A 26,143-nucleotide genomic window follows, 5' to 3' on the forward strand; every position below is an offset into this window, starting at 1 on the left:
CAGGCAGACTCTTTATCAACTGAGCTATCAGGGAACCATAAATAAATACAAATTAAAAGTATTCTCAAAACCTGAGAAAAACAATCTGAAAATATTTACTCACAAAGGATTTATTATAATCAGCAATATGCAGTTGTCGTAATAGGCTTTCAAATCTGTTTTTAAATTTGAATCTATATGATAACCCCTAAACAGTGGAAAGGTCAGAGATCAATACTATTACAAGTGAAAAATATAACAATAGATCAGGCATTCATTACAAAAAATCTTTGACAGCTTCAAATTTTACTGGGTTTAACTTCATTTAATCTATAAAATAATCATTAGATATATTTCATACTATATTGATATACTAAAGATCCATTTATAAAGAAAAGTCAAATGAGTTATTAATGCCCAAAAAAAGAATCAATAAATGAAAACTAGATTTTTACTGTAAGTTCACATTAGTTGACAATGTTCCATTTACCCATAGGACTTCTCAGGCCACTCAATTTTATTCTGATTATCTTTAAATATTTCTATTCATTTTTTAGAGAGAAGAGAGGAAAATTTAATAAGTAAACATAAATTAAATATATTATCATGATGTGAATGAAGAAACAGAGCAGGCTGCAAGAGTCTAAAAGGAAAAGAGAAAATAGAGGCTGGAAGGCCTGTGTGCATCAAATCGTCTGCAGGCAAATCTATTCACCCTTGCTTCACAAATTACTTATATTATGGACATTCTAAAGAATGACAGGAATAAGCATGTTCAATAAAATGATCCATGGCACTGTCTTACTGAGCTCACTGGCTCTCTCTGTCAGCCCACAGGGGCAGGAGTGAAAGGCAGTCGCAACCCTTCCCCTTGTTCTCAGACTCCTCCTTTGGGTAAGGTCTCGATGGTAACTAAAAGCCAATGAGTCCAGAATCAAGAGTACCAGATAACCACCTGAAGTGTAAATTACAGAACATTCTCTCTTGCACCCCAATCTCCTGCCAAAATATGTACTATTGGAGGCAAATAAAACCAGGTAATAGAGGGTGACTGGATCAATGAAAACACATCACTTCAGGAAAATCGATTGAAAGACATGTCCTTTCTAATAGAACCTGAGAATAGAAGATTTATATTCTTTTTTTGTGTGTGTAGTCTGTCCTTCTACTGGGCTTTCTGCACATTCTTCTCAAATTCTGAAATGATCATCCTCTTCTAAGTTTAAAGATGAGTCATATGTTTACCAGTTCTATTACAGTGGACAATTCATCTTCTCTAAGCCTTAGTTTATTGATTTGTAAAATAAAAGCTTAAGATGATATGATCTACAAAGTCCTTAACAGGAACAAAATGTTATTGTTCTGAGTTAAACTTCATTCACATCTTAGATTGCATCATAATGCTGCTCTGAATGCCCTTCTTTTTAGGGAGGCTTGCTTTGAAACAAATTCTCAAAAGCATGGCTAAAAGCTAGGAGAGTAATGACCACAGCAAATGGCCCTTTGTGTAAACTAGACCTGATTTTACCAAAGCGTCTAATGGCCACCCACTCCAGTATTCTTGCCTGGAAAATTCCATAGACAGCAAAGCCTGGAAGGTTACAGTCCATGGGGTTGCAAAGAGTCAGAAATGACTGAGCGCGCACCTTTACCTTTAACTCCTCGGATTCTAGGAATTAGGGATTCTGTTACTCTCTTACCACAAGAAGCACTTCTAATAAAGGCTGGGAATTTCCTGGGTCACCAGGTGGTAGAAAATTGGGTAAGGAAAAGACTAGGTTTAAAATTTAGATAATCAGATGCTCCTACTCAAAATTCTGCAGACATCATTTCACAATATGTCATCCCTTTCAAAGGAAAAAAAGGAGATAAGGATGAAGGAAGAGGGTGGAACACACTGAGACATTTCATAGCATGGAAACAGTCACAACCATAGGTAAAATAGAGAGCCAGTGGGAATTTGCTGTATGATGCACAGAGGCTCAAACGGAGTGATCTGGGACAACCTAGATGGGTGGGATGGGGAGGGAGGTGGGGGGAGGTTTAAGAGGGAGGGGACATATGTATACCTATGGCTGATTCATGTGATGCATGGCAGAAGCCAACACAATTTTGTAAAGCAGTTATTTTTCAACTAAAAATAATTAATAAAAAATAAAGAGAAAAAAGAATGTGCCACTGTACCTAACAAACTGATTTATAAAACTTTGAAAACTAAAAGTTTTCAGTGGCTTGACTCAAAAGGATGGTGCTTAAAAACAATCAAATAAATCCTAATTTTAAAAGCCAAGTTCATATTTTCAATATTAAGGACAAGTAAAAGAAATGGGCAGTAAAAACTATTCTAAGTAATTTCAAATAGTACTTTCGAGCGTTAGTGGTTCAGGGGTAGAATTCTCACCTGTCAAATAGTGTTTTCTGTATAGCTGATTCAGCACTTGCCTTCTTGGCATGAAGGTGCAGGGTGATTCCAAACTGACCTTTGATAATCCTAAAACTTCAGAATTCAGGATTTGAGCTCTTTACACTATCCCACTAGCCACAATGTATTCCAACAAATCTTCATGCATGATATTTTTCTATATCTAGCAATCAGTAGGTCACCTTCAACAATGCAAATTAAGCAACAAATTGAAAAATAATCATCGCACAAATTGTATTTCACGCAGACTGGTTAGAGAGGAATGAAATTATAGATTTGGGCTATCTGCAGTGGTCTGATGGAGAAAGTGCTCTACCCGGAAATTTTACATTCGTCTTTTGTAAAAATGAGCAATAAAAGTAAAAAGGAATGAGTGGTGTTTTTATACCTCCCAGTGGAAATACAATGGATGGATGTGATGAGGGAGGATGGATAAGTGGTCATGACATAGATTCCCAATAACAGTAAGGTTTATCTGACTGGTCTGGTTAAGAAAATGTTCTAATGAATGCAGTGACGCTGGTCCTGACCATACTCATCTATTCATTTGGACTTTCTTTCCTTTCCCAAGATGTGTATCTTAAAAAAGAACAATGTTAATAACAGCCTCCTCCATCCCCATGGTTTAGTCAGCCTCACCTATTTTCATTCAGTTATTTCATAAAAATAGTGACTGCTACTTTCTAAAGCTGCCTTTTGTTAGCAATATGCTTTGGCCACAGCGAAACAATTCCCCCAGAGACAATCTGTAAGTCCAACTTCAACAGCAAAACAGTGAGAGTCCTATGGAGGCCATGGTTCTTCCATTATACAAAGTAAGTGTCCCACCTTATGACATCACCTTCTAGATAAAACAGTAAAGAGTTATAATGCAAATACATCTTGCTACTATCCATAAGCTCCAGGCTTCACTAAAGATCACCCCCCATCATGTTGGGCAAGCATCACAGGTAGTTTGGGAAAGGCTTTGAACCTTTCAAATCTGGGTTCTGGAAATAGAATTTTTAAAAATCTTTCAACTCTTGTTTACAAATAGGCTCTAAATTGAGAGTATCAACACACCTATCTACAGGCTTGACTTAAATCTCAGTGAGTTTTATACACATATATAGACAATCAAGAGTTAGCCAGAGAAGCTGCTAAGGGAGTAGGAGTTGGGGAGGGGGGAGTATTTACTTGATAGACTTATACAAACAATACTTTTAAAAACAAAGTGTTATTAGGTTCTGGCAACAAAATTTTAAAAGATTAAGTGCAATTTGAATCAGACATCAAACTCCAGACTTGTCACCTGCTAGCTAAATGAACTATCTCAAGTTACTTAACCTCATCTGCCTTAGTTTCCCTATCTGTAAAATGGGAAATACAATATCTATCACCTGTTTAAAAAGATAATTCATGTCAAGTCCTTACTCTTGGGCCTAATAAAAGTAAATGATTTTAAAAAATTAGGTATTCTTTTACTCATCAAGCCCCTACTCATTAATCTGCTTGACATGCTGCATTAAGCATGGTATCTCAGCTCTAGGTAAAATAAATTAATGGATACGTAGATACATGTTCCTATCTTTGATGAGCTTATATTTGTGATGGAAAGACAATACTTCTTGATAGGTTGGGATATCATATATTTTATAAAGAATTTAGAAATTCCTAAGTTTAATTTTTTTAATAAAAAATAAAAACCCATTATGTTCTAGGCTGAAGACAGCCTCCACAGAGGAGAGGTTAAAAGATATAATTGAATGATTCAGAGAAGAATCTTTGGAATCACATTGTTAAATCTTCAAAAGAAAGAACTGCATTTTACTCATCTATTAATTCAGCAGCTTCCACGACCTCAAGAACATAGCATATGCTTAATAAATGTTATTGGAATGAGGATATGTCTTAAAGCTTCCACAAACCCCCCAGATTTTCCATAGCAAAAAAGGACACACTTTATAGGTATTTGATTAACTTCTCCATGTCCACACTTGTTTTCTTTTCTCTGATGTTCTCTTATTTGACTAATAAACACCTGGGAAAGGTTTACCCACACACGAGTCCCCTGAACCTGGCCAGAAGACAGTTACCAACAAACTGAAGAGAGAACAGAGCCCAAATACTAGCCTTGCACAGCACCTAAAGCAGGACTTAACTAACTTTTTAAAAAATGTTAATAGAAATCATCTGAATTTCAGAAAATTATCAATGTGATTCTGTATAAGACATTCAGGAGGTAGGATAAATAGTCCTTAATTGTCCTGAAAGAACTAGGACTTCGTCTAAGGAATTATGCACTGTAGCTTTTAGAAAACCTGTCTTAACAAAATGTCATGATTTTTATTCCTCTGAAAACAAATCAACTATAAAAAGAAGTCCCCATGTCAGCATATCAACTGTTTTGCATTTGAATTATGTTGTCAAGTTCAAAACATGGAAGCAAAACTAAAATCATTTAGGCATGTGGCAATTAAGAGCACAAGCAATGAAATGAGGAGATAAGGAGAAAAACACCACCTAGAAAAAAATTAAATAACGACACCCCAGTTAAACGTATTTCTCCCGAAAGATTTTCACCTGCATAGGATACTTAGAAAGACTCAAACACAATATAATTTTATATCCATTTCTGCTCCTATTCCTGCACTGAAATGTTTATAGAGTGCTCAGTATTTCTGGAATAAATTATACCAAGATCTTGATAAAGCTGAAATCACCTAAATTACCTCTTTTGTTCAATTATTTGGAAGAATGGAGAAAGAAAGCTTGACAGAATAAAATGTTGTATTAAGAAATGGCCATTTCATAGCTGTAATTGCATACCTTAGTGAATACTGATGCCTTGAGGGTTATGTGCAGTCACCACAGCTATTTTTACCAAAGGCTTCAAATAAAATCCAAATCAATTTATGTTATGTGACTATATACATTATATTTGAACATGCAACTTAAGCCAAGTATTCTATCAGTTTACATGTGAGGAATAACATATGAAAACACATATTAGGAGTATGCAACGACAGAAGCACAGTACAGTGTTAAGCATACTGTTATGAATAACTTCCAAGTTTAATCAGATACTCAAAATTCTAGAAAAATTCTATGGTATGCCATGAATTCTAGAAATGTAAAGTCCCACATTCTGAAACACTATTGTAGACTTAATGTGTGTGCAGCCCATCCCACAATTCCTATGTTGAAGCTCTCCTCTCCAGTGTGGCTATGAGGGGTGGTATCTCTCAGGAAGGGATTAAGGTTGAAAGCAGTCATATAGATGGAGCCTTGATCTGATGGGAGTGTCCTCAGAAGAAGAGACACTGAAGAGCTTTCTCTCACTTTCTCTGCACACACACACCCAGAAAAAGCCATGTGAGGATACAGTGAGAAGGTGGCTGTCTGCAAGCCATGAAGAGAGTCCTCACTAGAAACCTATCCTGATGGACCTGCATCTAGGACTTCTAGCCTCCAGAACTATGAGAGAGAGAGAAAAACAGTTCTGTTGTTTAAGTCGCCCAGTGGGTGATGATTTGTATGGCAGCCAGGGCACAGTAACCAATCACTGTTATGATGACCTCAGCTTGGGAACCAGGAGGGGTACAGATGCAAATTTACTCCATTGGTTTGAGGCTTTCTGCCTAAACACTGCTTCCTTTCCATTCTGCAACCCAATCTTATGGAACAATGTGAAAACTACCAGAAGCGTGCAACACATGCACACACAACATTGCTCACTACTGTCTCACTGGCTTTACTTCTACTTTCCAAATCACAAAAAGATTCTGAGAGAAATTTCACAGCAAAGGAAAGTACAGTTGACCCTTAAGCAACATGGAAATTAATCTGCATGTAATTTGTCAGCTCTTTGTATTTGCAGTTCTTCCATGTCTGCAGATTCAACCAATGACAAGTTATGTAATATTGTAGGATTTACTATGGAAAAATATTTGTGTATAAGTTGATCCACAAATTTCAAAAACCCAAGTTGTGCAAGGGTCAGCTGTAGTCAACTGAGGCTGAAATATCAAAAGCGTGACTGCAAAGGCTTTAAAGCTGCCAAAGTCCAGGTTGATTAGGGCTGGGCTGAAAGAGTTGAAATCTGACCCTGTAAGGTAATGTTTCACACAATTATCTACCTAATTCAGGAAATGCTTCCACAGTAATATATAATCCTATTATCCCCTTGAAGAATTATTCCAATCACTGTGTCATCATAAAAAGAAGTAACTTTAAGAAAAGTTTAATTATGAGAGATTAGTTGCTTTTAAACAATGAATGATACCCACATATAAATTATGAATACTTAATCAGTTTTATACCATTTAATTTAAAACTAATTAATTATGCACAAAGCACACAGTTCTAACAAACAACATTTTAAATGATGTATTTTGGGAAGAACAAAATGTTTGTAAAAATGACCAAATTAGAAATTTCAAATCTTATATATAAATGTAAGGTATAATGTATGCATTCATCATTCATATCATAAACCCTACATTTTCAGAATAGCATGTGTTGTTCAGATACCATGTGACTAGAAAAAAGCACCACGCCTGATCTCATCTAATTAAATCCAAACATACAACCAACAACAGCTTTTGACTCAAGAGTTTATTAGGTACAATATATTCCCTGCAATATTTTGGATTATCAGTTAAGAAATGCTACTATAAATGGGATGGTTGTTAAGGAAAAAAATAGATTTAAAAAGGAGGAGACCAGGTTTAAAGAGATGAATTAAGAAGATACTGTATTAATCTAGTTGAAAATTTTTAAGTGCAAAGAATGAATGGCAAAGACTAGGAATACAGAGAAAGAAAGATATAGTTAGAGCACAGAACTAACATTACCCAAGAACCAACTGGCCAAGAGGGGAATGGGAGAAGAGAATTAGGAATAATCCCGACTGAGATTTGTAATCCAAGTAATAAGTAAAATTTTACGTCAACTAAGAGAGAAACTATTCTAAAGGCTTGCTTACATACTCTCATGAACACACACCTAGACTCCCACATAAATACATGATTTATACATGATTTTTCTATGATTCTGATTAGTAACATCACTGTCTCCTTCGTTCCTTTCTAAGTAGCTGACTGCACACCATTTACACAATGAGAGAATTAGATCTTAGCAGATGGCAGGGTGACACTGTGAGTTAACACTGTAATTCTAAAATGCCCTGACAAACTAACTAGAGCACCATTTCAGTATGAAAGGGGTGATGCCAACATGGAGTCTGGAGATAAGAATTGATTTTGCAGTTGAAATTATTTGTGTTTCTTTCTTATCTTTAGACAAAACATTTCAGCAGTGAGAAAGAAGCATCTCCTATAGCACTAATTAGAAACGTAAATCTCACCAAGAGAAATGCCAAGGAATTTTATTGTTTGTCACTGTACATGGTAATGGAATTTTTTTGACATTTTATCCCCCTGGAAAAATGCAACATCTTTAATAAACCCCAGTACAAAGTGAAGACACTTATTTCAGAGTATCATGACAAAGACTGCAAAACAGAAAACACAGAAGACCTTAAGACAGGAGCGAACAACAAATTTAGTCTCAGAATTCCCAAGGGGAATAAAAAGTTCTCATAGATAGCAGGATAATTACAAAATCTTGGGTTGTCAACTGCATGCTCCACATTACAAAATCAAAAATATGTCAATGTCCTGAGTAATACCAAGCATGAAAGAGATTGTTTACAAACCTTTTCAAATGTCCCTATTGTGATATGTAATTATAGGTTGCTGTCCTATAAGTGGTTGATGAAATTGAACATATATATATTTTTTTCTAAGTAAGGCAGCTATAGCATTGTGAAACTGTACCTTATAGGGCTTCCCTGGTGGTCCAATGGTTGAGAATCCGCCTGCCAATGCAGGGGACACGGGTTTGATCCCTGCTCCGAGACGATCCCACATGCCATAGAGTCACAACTACGGAGCCTGCACTCTAGAGCTTGGGAGCAGCAACGACTGAGCCCATGCACCGCAACTACCGAAGCCCCTGTGTTCTCCAACAAGAAAAGCCACCCCAGTAAGAAGCCCACACAACGCAACGAGAGAGGAGCCCCCTGCTCTCTGCAACTAGAGGAAGCCCATCAGCAACAATGAAGACCCAGCCTAGCCAAAAATAAATAAATAAATCTTTTAAAACAAATAAGTGCACCTTATAAATATTGCCCTGCCCCTAACCCAACAGAGGGTTTTTTGGTCGTGCTGTGATTTTTTGACCATTATTTTAAGACTACCTCACCTCCATTAGAAAACTATTTACCTACTACCAAATAATATGCCAACTACATCACAGTTTATGCTCCATTAATGACCAGTATGTTGTAACAATAATGCCCGGCACATAACAGTTACCCCCACTGACAAGTGTGGGTCCCACTCTTGTTAGGTAAATGCTACAGACCTCATTCCTTGACCTACCGCTCCTGGATGTGTCACTAAAACAACATATGCTTCTCTGGAAGCATCGCTTTAAAAATTACATGAGCAGAGAAAAACATATCCTTGGGCATCAAAACTCCCTCAGTCCCCTTTGTAAAGGAATTATAACTTCTGAATAAGCAAGTCAAAAGCAGAAAATCAGAATTAGGGCAACCAAAGTCATCCAAACCAACATGGTCACTGCAGTTGCCTTCTCTTTTTCTATGAACATATGTTTAATTACTGCAGACAAGACTAGAGTCCACAGTAGCACCCTCTCTCCCTCAGGAAGTGGGAATGTTTAGCCAAGCAGTTCAAACAGGAATATCAAATATCCATCCATAAAAGCTGCAGTCTGGAATATGCACATTTCTATCCTCTCTGTGCAAGCAACATGGCTCTTTGATTGATTATAAGATTCTGATCATCTGAAAAGCATTCCAAACAGCTTTGTCTTATCAACTGTTGACAACTCATTAGCACAAAGTAACAGAAGCCTGGAAATAACTCAATCAGTAGAGCAAGTACAATATAGATGGACCAGAATAAAATTAAATTGATAAAGATCTTCTATGTTATTATACAGAAGGGAATTAAAACTTATCAAATATATTTTTGTTAAAAAAAAAAACAATTCTAGGAAATCTTGCCATGATCATATTATTAATTTTCTCTAACAAAAACTGTATGTTCTTCTGACAATTTACTATATTTATATACCTTTTTAAAAACTACACGGGGAGTTCTTATTTCAGTCTAGCTTTCCCAAATAGAGTGCAACCAAACGCTACACATTTCATCAATAACTTGAAGAAGAGACAGAGAACATGATATAAAAGAGCTGTTCTCTTTTTATCCTGTCTGTATGAAAATTATGCAATTTGAAGTGTCCCTGGAAAAGAAGAAAAGGTACCATAAAATGTCAAAAATAAATAAATGAACAATATCACATCTATTGAACACAAATATATCAGCTTTACCAAAATTATTGGTTTATTTTTTAAGTTTTAAGTTTCAACCAGAGGCACCTCCAGTGTTTGAGAACCGGCAACAGCACAGTAAGCTGACATGCTCACCATTCATCTGTCAGAGGTGATCTGCATGCATCTATTTAAAGGAATTCCCTCAAAGCTGGTAGATTCTTTTTGACTAAAACAATTAAAAATAGGATTAAAAAATACAACCTGTAATGCCAAAAGAAGCTTGTAACTTTAAATGCAAGCCAAAGGCATCACAGAGGACCAGCAAGTTACCATCCTGAGGAAGAATGTTTACTCAACAAATATTTACTGAGTATCTTCAGGGTGCCAGGAGTGTGGGGTACCCTCCCCGTAAGAAGCTCACAGACCAGTGGGAAGACAAGCAAGGACAAATTTAGAGTCCAGTGAGGTCCGGTGTTACAGGAAACCTGCCTTACACACAGGACTGAGAAACACCCCCGCCCCTCACCACCAGCCCAGCTCATGAAAGAGATGGCGTTATTTTAAAACAAATGGCATTGGAATGATGATGGATAAAAGGCCAATCCTCTCTCTTCCACAAATGCCAGGCGCAGCGATTGACTGGGGGAGGGCCGCTAACATGACCTCTCATTCACAGAGACCCCCGGGAGGTTATGGGCGCATCAGTAACCTTCACAGTCACTCCCCTGCAGTTAATCAGGCATATCTGAAAGCCTGCACATCTTGAAAAGCACATCATTAATAAATACCTAGAAATGAAACAGCTATGCTTGACCTTATGATGATGGAATTTTAAAGTGTAACTTTACTTAAGAAAAACAGATACAGTTACAGTTCATTTACTCAGCTCCCATAAATACTTGGAAACTATTTAAGAATTTGAAAGGTAACAAAATAAAAATAAAGGTCAGAATCTGTTCTCTAAAGCAATATACAGTAGGAAGGTTGAAACTCAAAAATCTGAGAACTACCTTTATTTTAGAGATGATTCTAATAAGCAGACTAGAAAAGAAGGGAAGAGTGGTTACAGATACAGCACTTGTAAGGAACCATCACAACTGACAGGAGCGAGAATTCAAAGAGACAGAAAGAAACGGGGACATAAAATGCACAGTTTGAAGCCCTCTGCACAGAGTTGATTTTATAAAGTAGAACTTAAAACAGAACCATGGTCTTTTTCTTGGCCTATTCGCTTTCCTATTTAACTGGTGAATTCCTTGTAGGTAACTTTAAACAGTCCTACACAGGTTCATCGGTACTTGTAACATTTTTTTTCTTCACAGGACACAATAATGAAGGACAGGGATGATGAAGGAGCACTGAATTCAGAGGAACAGGGTATGTTTTCCATTCCAATTTTCTTACTCTTTAAAGAAGTTGTTTGTGTTTTGTTTGTTAACATATACTTAAAGCCCTTTAATGTACCATTCTGGGAAGACGAGCATCTTGAAAAAATATGGGGAAGAAAAATGCTGTTACAATGGTAAGTAATTAAAATGCTGCTCAGGGCCATGGTACAGGAGTTTTATATCTGAAGATACATAACAGCTGATAGTGGCCTGCTCACTCCTGTGGAGAAGATCATGATGAACACATTTCAAGTGTCTGCTTATAGGAGAAGCTTCGTGTGCTTGCATTGGTAGACTGCGCTGGCTCAGCCCACATTCACCAGGAGTTCAGATCTTTAGGTCTGTACCCCTTCTTTCCTTCTGGCTCTAGCCCAAACATTTCCGACAGGCAGTCAGGAGAATATTAATTTCCAGGTGTCCCCGTTTTGTTCCTGAGCTCCTTATACTGATGTCTGGCTTAGAAGCAAGGGACCCCTCTAAGAGAGTTGTTAGCCTCTGTCAGCAACTTTCCTCCCCAATGTTACCTCCGCTTTGTGGGGAACAATAATTGCAAACAGTGTAGTTACATTAGCTCAGCCTCTTTCTTCAGGACAGACAGATAAAGCCTCTAAAACAGAGTTGAAAAACTGAACCTAGGAGTGCTGCATACCACTAAATGGTGATGTTCCTGGGTAAAACTTGCAAGAGATACATTTTAAACAGCTAGAAGCCAATGTGACTCACAGGTTATAGTAATGAGTCTCAGGTAATACCAACTTTGTAGGAAAAGTCAGTCTTGGGAGGACGTTGATCGCTCTCTGCAGATACTATCTCAGTTACCAGATTCAAAAGGTAACTCAGCGGATTAAATTTTTACCAAGCTGAGACCACTTGTCTTGTCAATGACTTACAGGTAGGCAACATCATACAATTTAAAAAATTTACTCTATGTAACATGAATGAGTAGATACACATGTGATATACCTCTATGGTTATTTTACCTTATAACAAATTGCTTTCTTCTCTTCGAGTAATATCATTTATATGGCCCTAAACTGCTGGATAAAGCCAACACTGTAAAATTCATAACTAAACAAAAATAAAGGATCACCACAGATAAAGAAAATGTAGTTTACATCCATTCAATAAAATATTATTTGGCAACAAAAAGAAATGAAGTACTGATTCAGGGTACCACATGGGTGGACCCTGAAAACATGATGCTAAATGAAGCCAGTCACAAAAGGCTATAGAGTGTATGATTCCAATTATACAAAATGTCCACGTTAGGCAACTCCACAGACAGTAGTACATGAGTGATTGCCAGGGGCTGGGGAGAATAGGGAATTGGGAGTGACTGCTAATGGGTATGGGGGGTTCACTTAGGGTGGTGAAAATGTTCTAAAATTAGATAGCGGTAATTATTGCACAGTTTTGGGGAACATATTAAAAACCAACGAATTGTACATTTTCAAAGGGCAAATGTTATGATATATGACTATCTCAATAAAACTGTTATTTTTTTAAAAGACTCAATAATTGATTAATGATGATCCAAGTAGAGTAATTCTAAATATAAGAGGACTAAATTTTCAACTATGTTCACTGGCAATTTGAATTTTATCAGAATGAGCTCATCTTACATTCTGGAATCTATCTGTGAAGACTGTAAAATGTTTCTCTTTCAGTACTCACTTTCAGAAACAAAAATCTTCTCTTACAAGAAAGATGAGTAACTCCAATTATAGGCAAATTCACACAGTGCTGCTCCTTGTTAATGAAATACATTCTCTATCAGTCTGTCTAATTTATTAAGTGAACAAGCAGTTCCAAGGAAATCTTGGGTCACTCAAATATTTGGCAGTCACCAAAGAATCTGCAGGTAGCTACTTAATTCGCAATCAACTACAACTTCAAAACCTAGATACACCTGTTGCTTTGCAATCAGTAGCAATTGTTAATCAAAGAAAACAGAAAATGTAAATATGAATACTGACCTTGTTTCTTTTAACCCTTCTTTCTGAATGACTTCCAATATCTGCTTTGCTGTCATTGGTGAGTTGGGGTGTTTTTCTAGTGCCTAAAAAATAAAGACAGACATAAGACTTCTAGATTACTGCATAGAAGCACACAAGATGAAAATGTGTGTGAATCATGCAAATTATGCCAAAATTAGGTTACATGATACATGTCAGGTGTGCAAGTAATAGGACATAATTTTTTCCTGGACATTAATGGCAATTTCTGCAACATATAGGGGCCATCCTGCAAAAATGTCACAAAGGCATACACCACAAAAAAAAAGTAATGTGAAACCTAAAAACACATAGTTAGTAAAAGTATATAATTTCCTTTATTTAAACTTGCTAACATTTTATGGTTAAAGTCAAGTTTTCAGGCTGTTAAAATGTTTCCTAAATTTCTAAAACCTTGGAAACATGAGCCTGAATACCATCAACAGCAGAGAACAAAGCACTGGTCAGAAATAACCTCACTGGATTCACAGTTTGATCAACTTCTTCTGTATTAAAAAACAACAAAAACCCTTCGTGGCCAAAACGAAGAAAAAGCATACAGAAACCCAAGGATCCCATTACAGCGTGTCTTCCAGTTCAGCTCAGTTTCCTTTCATTTGCCTTTTCCAATTCATTTCAAGTAAATTCCTTCCTCTTACGGTTCAGCCCATCTCAGCTTTATGAACTCAGTCCTATTTTCTTTCTCTTCCCATCTGTCCTACTTATTTTTGAGTGGAGGGGATGTTTTAAACAAAGTATGGGAAATAACATGCTGCTGTTACGTTGCTTCAGTTGTGACCGACTCTGTGCGACCCCATAGATGGCAGCCCACCAGGCTCCCCCGTCCCTGGGATTCTCCAGGCAAGAATACTGGAGTGGGTTGCCATTTCCTTCTCCAATGCATGAAAGTGAAAAGTGAAAGTGAAGTTGCTCAGCTGTGTCCAACTCTTAGCGACCCCATGGACTGCAGCCTATGAGGCTCCTCCGTCCATGGGATTTTCCAGGCAAGGGTACTGGAGTGGGTTGCCATTGCCTTCTCCGGAAATAACATGGGACACAGTTAATTATTTCCACAGGCATCAGACCATCAAGGTCTGGAAATCAAGCCAAGGAAATCAAGGCTTTTTATTTACCCCAGGACTGAACTACATGTAGCAAAAGCAGTACACAATGGTCCCCATGCTATTCACGAACAAGGGCTACGAGGACCACATCTGGTACAAGTCTACACATATCTTCACCATGACTTCTTCCAAGGGTAGATGACACCTACTGCGTTGGCCAAAAAGTTCATTTTTCTAGGACATCTTATGGAAAAACCCAAATGAACCTTTTGTTCAACCCAATGCTTAAATTTTCTGTACAGGAGTTCCTGCACAAGTCATGGCCCCATGCAACTTAATGATTCTAGAGTCCTAATTTATGATTACTATGACTATCAGACCAGAATTATCATAATTGAGAACTAATTGAGAATTTTTAAGGCAAATTTTAAATTGAAAAGGCTTCCAAACACATTTAAAAGAGCTCTGTGATCTCTTCTACTATCAAAGGCTAAATTTCAAAAAGGTCACTGGCAAGGTTTCTGCTCCTTGGGGCTCTGCTCCTTGTGGCTATCTAATGAATTATACACAGCCTGCCCCTCCTCACCCTTAAGGCCACTTTTCTGTTCTCACCTCTAGTTCCCAGAAAATGTCCCCGTTTTTCCCAATCTGGTCAGTCCCTTAGTTGCAGATGACAATTCTTTAAAGAACATCAAAACATGCTACACTGGAAAGAGCGTAGCAACAAGTATGTCAATAGGAAAGAAGGAAAACTGTCCTCAGAGAGGAGACTATTAGGAGGCATGGACTGAAAACTATCAGGGGTGGGTGGGGGGAACATAGGCATAGCTGCACAGGGAAGAGGACTAAAGTGTAAAAATACTGGTTTAAAAAAGGCAAGAAGGAAACTGCATGAAAGAGCTGAAAAGGGGGAAAGATTAGGTCACAAAGAAAGGCAGGAAAGGTACGGACACGAGAACAAAAAAGCCGACAGAATTTTTAAAATAAAAAGAACCGTCAGTATTGCAGAACAGTTCATACTCATGGAAGGCGATGCTGTGGTCACATGGACTAGATAGAAGGTGGGCATCACCCGCAAGGACAGGCAATGCTGGGGACACCAATGGTCTCTCATAGAAGGTATGGGCAGAAGGTCAACAGACACACACATACACGAGGAAGCAAGCAAGGAAGAGGGAAACTAGAGGGGAGAGACACAGGATGGCAGAAAAGAGAGTGGGCAGAGGAGAAGGGAGAGAAAGGAGGCCTATTGAGCTGAACTGGGAATGTCCAAAAGGCAAACTGATTAAATCTAGAAAGGGCGGAAGAGGAAACTCCAGTGTACTGGGTAAGGTTTTCATGGAAAGTTGGGTGCACTCGAAAGTGGGGTTACTCACTGTGGAGGACTCCCTGTTTCTCTTCCTGAGTACAGGCCCCTCAGCACACCTTGGCAGCTCCTCCCAGCCATGGAGAGGATTTGGATAGCCCTGTCCCCTTCTCTATGACATCACGTCCTACTCTACAGAGGAAGTAAAGGTGCGAAGAATTACATCGTGAAGTGGATGAAAGGCAGGAAGGAAATGATGAAGCCACACACAACACCAGAAGCCACCCTCAGTTCCTGCAAGACAGAGAGAGGGGACAGAACAGGAGGGGGTCCTGGGTGTGAACAAGCTTCACTGAACTGGCTGTGGGAACATTCAGAGAACGAGAGAGAGAGAAATTACTTTCACGGAACAATACCATGGATAGCACTGAAAAAACGACACGCGGCAGAGACGTGAATCAGACGAGCAGGCAGCCACACTCAGACACAACAGCGGGAAGGAGCCACAGTCAGAGGGAAACTAAGCCCCAAATGTCAGACTGAGGAGGCACCCACACACGCCGGGAATCAATGTCTTGGCTATGCAGTGTTCCCTAAGTCCTTAAAAACCACACTTCCTGGATTACCTGTCTTGACATATTTAAATACAACTAGCATTTGTGAATGAAGTGATATCTAACACTTAATCTGAGTTTAACATATTCCTCCAATTGTTTTCCACCTTGTACCTACCTCTTAGAAACAGGGGTCAAGGATGCAATAGAGCAGTGAAGAGAGTGGGATTATATACAATTTTTAAGAATATGTATCCTAGTAAGATTAGTAAGAGGGCCAATAAATATTTCAGATAATCAAAACAGGTTCAAACTGTCTTGGGCAATAACAATACAATTATGACAAAATATAGAGATTCCAATTTTAGAGTTCACCATGGATAATGATAATTTTAAAAGTCTTGTTTTCTGATTGAAAAAAAGCTGGAAAAATGCAAATTCATACCTGTATTATAGAAAACAAAATGGCACTAGTAAGTTTACGACCAAAAATAACTTCCCAAAGAATACACTGAATGTAATGTTCTTAGAATATTATTGAGTCAAAGGATATGAGCTCTGTCATGTCTCTTGATACACTGCCAACTGTTTTGAAAAATATTTTAACAATTTATACTCTCACCAAGCAGAACTGAACCTGCCTCTCTCCACAACTTTGCCAGGATTAAACATTATCTTTTTCACAATATTCGCCAACTAGGTAGGTCAAATAAGTTGTAATTCATTGTTACTCTAATTATACTTTTGTAAATACTAATGGGAACAAAGTTTTTTTTCAAATGAATACCATATGGGATATCTCTGTCTTTCTTACTAATGTGTAAAAAGCTATTTATATATTAAAATAATATTCATTATTGGGCACATTAATAACAGATTTGTATTCTTTATGTTACTTATTTTTGGAAATTTATGAAGACACATAAAGTATTCTATTTTCACATAACTACTTATGTGACTTTTCCATTGTGGCTTTACCTGCTTTTATGTTTAGACATTCCTTTTATCCAGAGAGTAGGTAATTATCTACAAATATTTCTTGTATTTTATGCTTTCATTTTTAATCCCATCAATCAATTCAGAATGCATCTGTTTGCAGCCTTGTGAAGAATTAACATAAGCCCCCACCTACTGTTAATATAGGTCAAGATTCCCCAACACAATTTGTTTCATAAGCCAGTTTATGGTTTATGGTTAGTGAGGCATCTTCTGCCATACACTACAATTAGAGCGATGGAAACACTTCTGGATGTGAAAACAACATAAAAATGTGGAAACCCAATATAAAAGGCATAGGTGGTCAAGAATCTGCCTGCAATGTAGGAGATTTGGGTTCGATCCCTAGGTAGGGAGGATTCCCCTAGAGAAGGGAATGGCTACCCATCCCAGTGGCTACCCATTCTTGCCTGGAGAATCCCACGGACAGAGGAGCCTGGTGAACTACAGTTCATGGGGTCGCACAGAGTCAGACAGGACTGAAGGGACTTCGCATGCAAAGCAGAGCTGTTGCTGAGGTAGTGATGAGAGTGCTCAGAGCCCCCAGCACTTACTCAGTCTAATGGCCAAAGGCACTTCTGGGAATTTTCAGGGTCTCTGAAATGACTGCAAACCACAGTCTCTGGGGCTCACCCAGAGGTCCTGCTATGTTCCCCTGTGAAGTGAAGTGAAAGTCGTTCAGTCGTGTCTGACTCTTTGTGACCCCAAGGACTGTATAGTCCATGGAGTTGCTCTCCAGGCCAGACTGAAGAGAATCCAGGTCAAACCCAGTTCTCCCGCATTGCAGGCAGATTCTTTATCAGCTGAGCCACAAGGGAAGCCCAAGAAGACTGGATTGGGTAGCCTATCCCTTCTCCAGGGGATCTTCCTGACCCAGGAATCGAACCGGGTCTGTTGTATTGCAGGCAGATTCTTTACCAACTGAGCTATCAGGGAAGCCCCTATGTTCCATGACTTTCAGTCAATGCCTGTGCCAACACCACCCTGTTTAAACTGCTGTGACATTACAGTACACTTCACTCTCTGGGTAGGACACGGCGCTCATTATTCCTTCTTAAGTTTTTCATTGCTCACTTCTTTATATTTCTAAATGAAACTTAGATTGGAATTAAATGAGACATTCTAATTAAACTTTCAGGAAATGTACACACATTGTTCCGTGTTTGAGTTTTATTTTATAAACTGTAATAGGCTTTTTATTAAGTGCTTTATATTTTGGGTTGCAACTCTGAGTATACTTTTTCATAAAATATTCTCACATTTTATTGCTACATACAAAAGTCACTGAGCTGTGATAATTATTATCTATATGAACAGCTAATTGAATTCTTCAGAGTTCTAATAGCATAGAAGAATAAAATCACATTTTCTACAAAAACTATGAATTGTGTCTCCTTTCCAATAGTTCTATGTTTTCTTTTTCCTACATTATTTACTTTGGCTAAAAAATGATCTTTTCTAGTCCCTTTCAAAAAACTTTTTGCTGAAAATGGAGCTGTTTTATAATTTATTTCCTCAAAAACAGGCCCCTAAAACTGCCATTTCCCTAAGAAAATCTGTAGCTAGAATTATTAGCCGAGAGAAGGCTGCCAAGAGAAGGCTGTAATTAGAAACCTTTGGCCAGATATCACTGTCTCTTCTATACAAATCAGAGTCTGTCACAGTGTTCAATCTTTACATAAAATGCCCTTTCTTTCTTCGTAAAACAAATTGCTCTCATGTGTTAGAGCTACATTTGTGATTCCACTTGACCCTGTCTCCCTAAGAGTTGGACCTTATGCCTCTCATACTTCCTTCTCATGTACTAAAGTCCTTTCAATTTTCAACTATCTTCTGTCTCCTGCACTGCTACTCCCAATAGGTTGCAGACTCAGCACTGCTCAAACCAAAGTGGAATTTCCATGGCTAAGGACACGAAGCACGCATACTATCAATGGCCTCCCTAACAATGGATTCCCTTGTATTTTCCAGAAGGCATGAACAGATGTGCAGAACTGGTAAACAACCCACTGGATGTCACCTTCCTTACTGACGTGACTAACTTATATCAGCGTATATGCAGGCATGCTAAGTCACTTCACTTGTGGTTGACTCTTTGTGATCCCGTGGACTGTAGCCCACCACCCTAGCACTCCTGCCTACTGGAGTGGGTTGCCATAGCCTCCTCCAGGGAATCTTCCCAACCCAGGGATCAAACCCATGTCTCTTCTATCTCCTGCATTAGCAGACGGGTTCTTTACCACTAGTGCCACCTGGGAAGCCCAACTACATCAGAGCCCATCTCAAAGTCATGAACATTTATGCACCTCTGAGACAAGACAGACAAGAGTCTATCTCAGACTGCTCTTCCCCAGATATCTACATACCCCATATGAAGAGAAAAAAAAAAAATCTGCAAAAAAAAAAAGGTAGCAATATAGGAAAGAGACGGAAAGGGATATTTGCTGAATCACTGAGGACACAGGCCATGCTAAGAATGATTTCTGTTTAGGTTCATTCTTTCAGCACTTTTCTGGTCCAGGAATACCATGTGTCAAACATTTTAAAGCTTACCCAGAAAAGTCATTTCTAGTACCCCAAGATAAACTGACTAATTCGAAAAGACCCTGATGCTAGCAAAGATTGAAGGAAACAGAAGGCTACAACAGAGAATGAGATGAGTGGATGGCATCACCGACTCGATGGGCGTGAGTTTGAGTCAACTCCGGGAGTTGGTGATGGACAGGGAGGCCTGGCATGCTGCGATTCATGCGGTCGCAAAGAGTCAGAAACGACTGAGCAACTGAACTGAACTGAAATGCACTGAAGAGAGGTAACTGGTCCAAGGTCATAAAGCTACTTTGTAGAAGGACAGGACTTTCACACATGATAATATTGATGATAACAATGTTTAAATATAATTAAAAGCAGCTAATATATGTTAGACACCACATCCCTACTAAGTCTCCAGAGGTTTTACTTGTATTACAATAGATTCCTGGATTCATATATTTCAATTCAGTCACTCAGTCGTGTCCTACGATTTGCGACCCCATGGACTGCAACATGCCAGGCTTCCCTGTCCATCACCAACTCCCAGAGCTTACTCAAGGTCATGTCCATCAAGTCAGCCATGCCACCCAACCATCTCATCCTCTGTCTTCCCCTTCTCCTCCTGCCTTCATATATTTAACATTCCCTATTTCCAGTCTTCTTGAGAAACCTCAAAGGTCCATGTCATTTTCATGAGACATGAATTTGAATGGCTGGCAGTATTCAGATAAGAAAATGAATCACACAAAGAGTGACAGCACCCTGCCCAGAGCCCAACATCTACACCTCAGTGAGGTGGTTCTCACTTCTAACATATGTGGTTACTAGCTAAGGGTATGAAAATGATACTCTGTTGTTCAGCTGCTAAGTCGTGTCTGACTCTGTGATCCCATGGACTGTAGCCCACCAGCTCCTCTGTGCATGGGATTTCCCAGGCAAGAATACTGGAGAGGGTTGCTATTTCCTTCTCCAGGAGATCTTCCTGACCCAGGGATCAAACCTGCGTCTCTTGCATCTCCTGCATTGGCAGATGGGTTCTTTACCACTGAGTCACCAGGGAAGCCCCAAAGATGACACCCACAATTTTTCTACTCTACTTGCCTGCACTTTATGGGGAAATCACATGCTGTAGTAGTATCTGTGAATGTGTGACTTAAAACACGCAAAATTTTCTTATAAAAGCTTTGTGAGTCAGGCCAACTTCACCTAGATGAAAAGGTGTCCAAGAAGATAAAGAGTCTCTGAAACCTGGCAGTAGGAAGTCAATGGTTCTACCCAACAGAAGTTTGCTCCTTCTACTAAGTTAAATTGTTTCTCATCTTGAGCACAAGGCTCTCACAGAAACCGTGTGCCTGGAGTCAAGATATTATACGCAACATCCAGCTCATCATCCCCCTCTCAGCAATCTCCCACTTCAGAACAAATCAGATATTTCCTTGAACTCTCAGATAACGGTTTAACCTGTACTTTCCCATGGCAGCGCCTGTCATAGCTGTCCTTAATTAGCATTATCTGTTTAATGATATTCTTCTAGCGACACTGCAAGACTCATGCGATCGAAGACCCTGATCCTCATTCACGTCTGTAGCATCAGATTAGAGCACCATTAAGCAGGCTTCGATGGAGACCAAGTTAGTTTTGAGTTGCTGCACATTAGGAATTTTGATAGCATAACAAGGAAGTCAGATAAACCAGGAACTGCTACTCACTAGCTGTCTGATCTTAGATATTTAACCTCCTTGAACTCAGTTTCTTAATTTTCTCTTTTAGAAAAATATTGTGAGGACTAAATGGGAGCTTGAGTGTAAAGCACTGATTATTTCCGGATGCCAAATGACTGCCTACTGCAACATGTGTTAGTAAACATTAGCTAAATACTATTGGCTGGGAAAAATGCCTCCTTTGAGCACAGCCTAGAAACATGAATCTTTTCAACATAAAGAAGGGAGCTACAGAAAAATAATAATAATAATGGACATTAGATGGTGTCTTTCTTTGCAATTTCCTGCCTAAACTGCACGAGGGTTTCTACAAATCAGGTTAGACACATATCACCAACCCCATTCCCTATCATGGTCAAATTTATTCCCTGTGGATTCAGATGTAAACCTGCACCACCCGGTGTCTGCTTTCACCAACCCAAAGTCTCCCTCCCGGTGTTTAACAAGAGGGATTATCCACTAGGGCACTCTTTCAGACACTGCTCTGCTATCTAGGAAGAAAAGCACCCTGTGGGGACAAATCATCCAGTGTGTTTGTATTACAAATCAAGCAAAAATAGAGAATACCAGAAGCGGCAACTTACTTCCATCAACATATACTTAAAGATGAACTTTCTAGCAATTACAATACATAGTATTATAGAATGTCCATCAGAAGGAAGATCTGTCTTACAGTAAAATTATTTTGGTGGCTCAGCTTCATAAAACCTGAGCAGGGCTCAGAGTACAGAGATGGTTTTCTGAAGCCTGGAACAGTTCAGACAGTGACCACTACCTAAATTTGCAGATAAAATTCTATGCAACCCAGAGATGACTTCTAATTTCCTGTGGGATTTTGGCAAGCTTGTTGTACCTAAATAATTTTCTAAGCTTGACAAACAGTTGACATTCCTTTTACACACAGAAAGAAAACACAAGTGAGAGATCTGGAATTTCCACAATGTTCCAAAAAATGTAAAAGAAATACATTAATCATTATTTAAATGAAGATACATATGAAACCTGTCTTAAAAAGTCAGACATCTCTTTAATGAAGAAGAAATAGTCTTATACCATAGAAATTTGCAGATGGCCTATTCAGAACCTACTGACTATTTAAAATGTTTCTTCTGTGTATCAAGCAAAAATTCTGGTTTCCTATTACTTCTGCTATGTAGTCCTGTTTTTCGCCTTTGAATGTGACAAATATTTAATATTCAATTACAACCATTTGGCTACCACGGGAGCTTAAAGTAAGGTAATTGTGCTATATGAATTTCTAAAATGGGATCCAATAATTGATTCACATGATATAATGCCACCTGTTTGAAAACACTATTAGGGACCCAGCCTCCCTTTGGTTGTTTAGCCGCTAAATTGTGTCCAATTCTTTTGCAACCCCATGGACTGTATCCCACCAGGCTCCTCTGTCTATGGAATTTCCCAGGCAAGAATACTGGAGTGGGTTCCCATTTCCTTCTACAGGGGATCTTCCCGACCCAGAGATCGAACCCAGGTCTCCTGCATTGGCAGGTGCATGCTTTACCACTGAGTCACCAGGAAAGTCCCAGCCTTTTATTTTCAGGCTAATGGATCCTTGGTTTCTTCCATCCATCCTCATAACATAGCTTGCAGACTACCTCCCAAATCATCCTTCCTTGAATATTCTTGAATTTGCTAATGTCATCTGTAATTCACATCTTTAAGAACTATCCTAATTAAAGTAAATTAGTTGAATACCATTGATAAATATTCCAAATGTAGTTTGACTGAAACATAATCTGTATAGTAAACCTATTATAGGCTTCCATTTCTCTAGCTCATATAATTACATTAATACAATCTAACAGAACACTTGCTCTTTTTCAGCAGTCCTCACACTGTCAATCAACTAAAACTTCCAGATCGTTCAACATTTGCTTCTGAAGCCACATGCGTAATTCTGCGGTATATTTTCCAAACTCGCCAGACAGAAATGTATCTTTATGCACTAGCGTTTGTTTCAATCCATTTTTGCAGGCTCTGAAATCCTATTACCCTCTAATATCTGATTATTTAAGGTAAGAGGTACATTTTGCTTTATCCACAAACTGGAGAAATATTTATCTGAGTTAAATTTCATCTGTTTAGGTGCAGGTTGTTCGTCCAAGCTTCCAAACTTCTTTTGGAATCATTATTCCCTTGTCCAACTGTTCAGTTTCCCTTTTTATTTTGTGATATCCACACATGTGACAAACATGATTTGATGGATTCCTCCAAGTTATTCCTGACAGGAGGATAATGCAAGGAAAAACAAAGCCACAAACCATGTGGCTGCCACTGGGATCTCCTTTCAAAATGATACTGATGAGCCAATCAGTATAATTTGCCTATAGAAGCTCAATCTGCTAAAAATTCATTTAATTATACTATCGCCCAGTTCATATTTGCCCATCAGTTTTAAAAGAGTCCCACAAGAGAATATGTCAAATGACTGGCTGAAATTTAGCTCCACCAGGCGCATCCTCCTGCTGTATGTCTAATAATCCTATCAAAAATAAATTAATTTAGTTTGACATGAATTAACTTAGAGAATCCATAATGCCTTCCAGGGATCACTACTTCCATTTCTGTTTAATAATGCTCTGTAGAATTTTACTGAGAGTTGAGATAAAGATCTGCAGTCTGTAATTTCAAAAAGTTTTTTTCTTTTTTTATAATAATAACAATAGAAAATACCCAGTCTCCACCCTGCATCAAATTCTGTTCTAACATAAATACAAGTTTACTTGATCCTCACAACCACCACTTTATCATCATGGGAAGTAGTAACACCCTCATTTTACGAGAGGTGAGGCAACTAAAATGCAGGCATGCTCATTTGACTCTCCCAAAGTCACACGGTCATACAGTGCTGCAGCTCTTGGAAAATCACCCCCCTGCTCTCTGTGGTCTTCCCCACGGTTATGAGCAGCACCCCTGGTCATATCTGCAGATTTTTTTCAGTGTCTCGTTTGTCAAGCTCATATTTTATCATTTCTTATCTCATCTAAAACATAGGATCTAACCTCTCTATTACTTTATTATACATTCTTTTTAGAAATAGGCACTAATTTAAAGAAGAAAATATAGGGAATATTTCAAAACCAGGAAATCATGCCCTGTGATCAAGCTGCTGTGATTCTGACCTAGAATATGGTACTAATTCTAAGGCAGCTAAAATGTAGAGACAAACAACCAGTTAAGTCCTATTAGCTTCATGAAAGAAACACTGGTTTGTCAGAGAGGATAAAGTTTCCTATCCCTAAAGTAAGATGATCATGTCAAGTGAAATTCATACAGAGGCACAGGGTGGTAATAGGCTGGATCCTCAATGAGAGTTTCACAAAAGCAAACACAGAACATACATAAGTTCATATTGCTGAATCTCTCACAAAATCTAAGCATAACATAAAAATTTAGTGTGTGTGAGCTTAGTCACTTAGTTGTGTCTGACTTTTTGCGACCCCATGGACTGTAGACCACTAGGCTCCTCTGTCCATGGAAGTCTCCTGGTAAAAATACTGGAGTGGTAGCCATGCCCTTCTCCAGGGGATCTTTCAGACCAAGGGACTGAACCCAAGTCTCCTGCACTGTAGGCAGATTTTTTACTGTCTGAGCCATTAGGGAAGCTCAAAAATATAATACTTGAGACTTATTAGGTAGATAGTATTCCCAAGATCTAATATGATTAAGTTAAAGAGTATATACCCTAATGACAACTTGGAGTTCATTTATACTTTACTACTAAAGGTAGATGGACTTTCCAGGTGGTGCTAGTAGTATGGGGCCTGCCTGCCAATGCAGGAGACATAAGTGATGTGGGTTCAATCCCTGGCTTGGGAAGATCCCCTGGAGAAGGGCATGGCAACCCACTCCAGTATTCTTGCCTGGAGAATCCCATGGACAGAGGAGCCTGGAGGGCAATAGTCTATGGGGTTGTAAAAAGTCGAACACGACTTAAGTGACTTAGAATGCACGCACTACAGATGGATATGACAACTCTGAAAAGCAGACTTGCAGCAGCAGAGTAAGATAATACGAAAATTAAGAGGTTTAATTTGTATTTTTGTCCACATGTAGGAGAACCATATGGAAGTCTCTGGTCAAGGTCAGTGTTCTCTTCAGCATAACATTATGAAGAAGCAATCAGTTGAGATCCAAAGTTTCCTTATCTTGGGAATCCTTACAAGGTGCTCATGTTAACAATAGCAGGTAGTACTTACATAATACTAGGAAGAATTTTTAATAAAAATACATGAGACACTTTTATAAGAACTTGACTTACAGTAAAATATTTAGTTTGCACAGTCACCAGTCAAGGTAGGTATTATTTTTCTGTACATGAGAAAACTGAGATACAGATAAATTAATTCACTTATTCCAGGCTAGTCCCAAGTAACAAGCAGAGGCGAGATTCAAACTCTTGCTCCTGAACTCCAAGTGTTTCACCACCACAATATGATACCTTGTAGCAAAAAGTCCAAACTTAGTTGGAGGGTAATTGAACAGTACTCTTAAAAGGTAAAAAGGTAAGTGGTCCCATTTTTCAAATCTAGTCTATCATTCTGGACTTCCCTGATAGCTCAATTGGTAAGAATCCATCTGCAATGCAGGAGACCCCAGTTTGGTTCCTGGGTCGGGAAGATCCACTGGAGAAGGGATAGACTACCTACTCCAGTATTCTTGGGCTTCCCTTGTGGCTCAGCTATAAGAGTCTACCTGCAATGAGGGAGACCTGGGTTTGATCCCTGGCTTGGGAAGATCCCCTGGAGAAGGGAAAGGCTAACCAAGAGTTGGACATGACTAAGAGACTTTCACTTTCAGTCTATCATTAGGTAT

At 38.6% G+C, this 26,143-nt stretch overlaps 1 protein-coding gene across 11 annotated transcripts in view; it reads right to left on the reverse strand.

Moving 5' to 3' along the window:
* Positions 1-26,143, reverse strand: part of ASXL3 (ASXL transcriptional regulator 3) — a 187,766-nt gene that overhangs the window by 139,986 nt on the left and 21,637 nt on the right. For 6 of the 11 annotated variants that reach the window (XM_043443979.1, XM_043443985.1, XM_043443983.1 and 3 more), the window contains exon 2: positions 13,114-13,196. In XM_043443979.1, coding sequence (XP_043299914.1) covers positions 13,114-13,196 — 83 coding nt within the window. The other 5 variants (XM_043443978.1, XM_043443976.1, XM_043443980.1 and 2 more) reach the window with 2 other exon arrangements.

This window comes from Cervus canadensis, chromosome 23, assembly GCF_019320065.1.
Source record: "Cervus canadensis isolate Bull #8, Minnesota chromosome 23, ASM1932006v1, whole genome shotgun sequence".
NCBI lineage: Eukaryota > Metazoa > Chordata > Mammalia > Artiodactyla > Cervidae > Cervus > Cervus canadensis.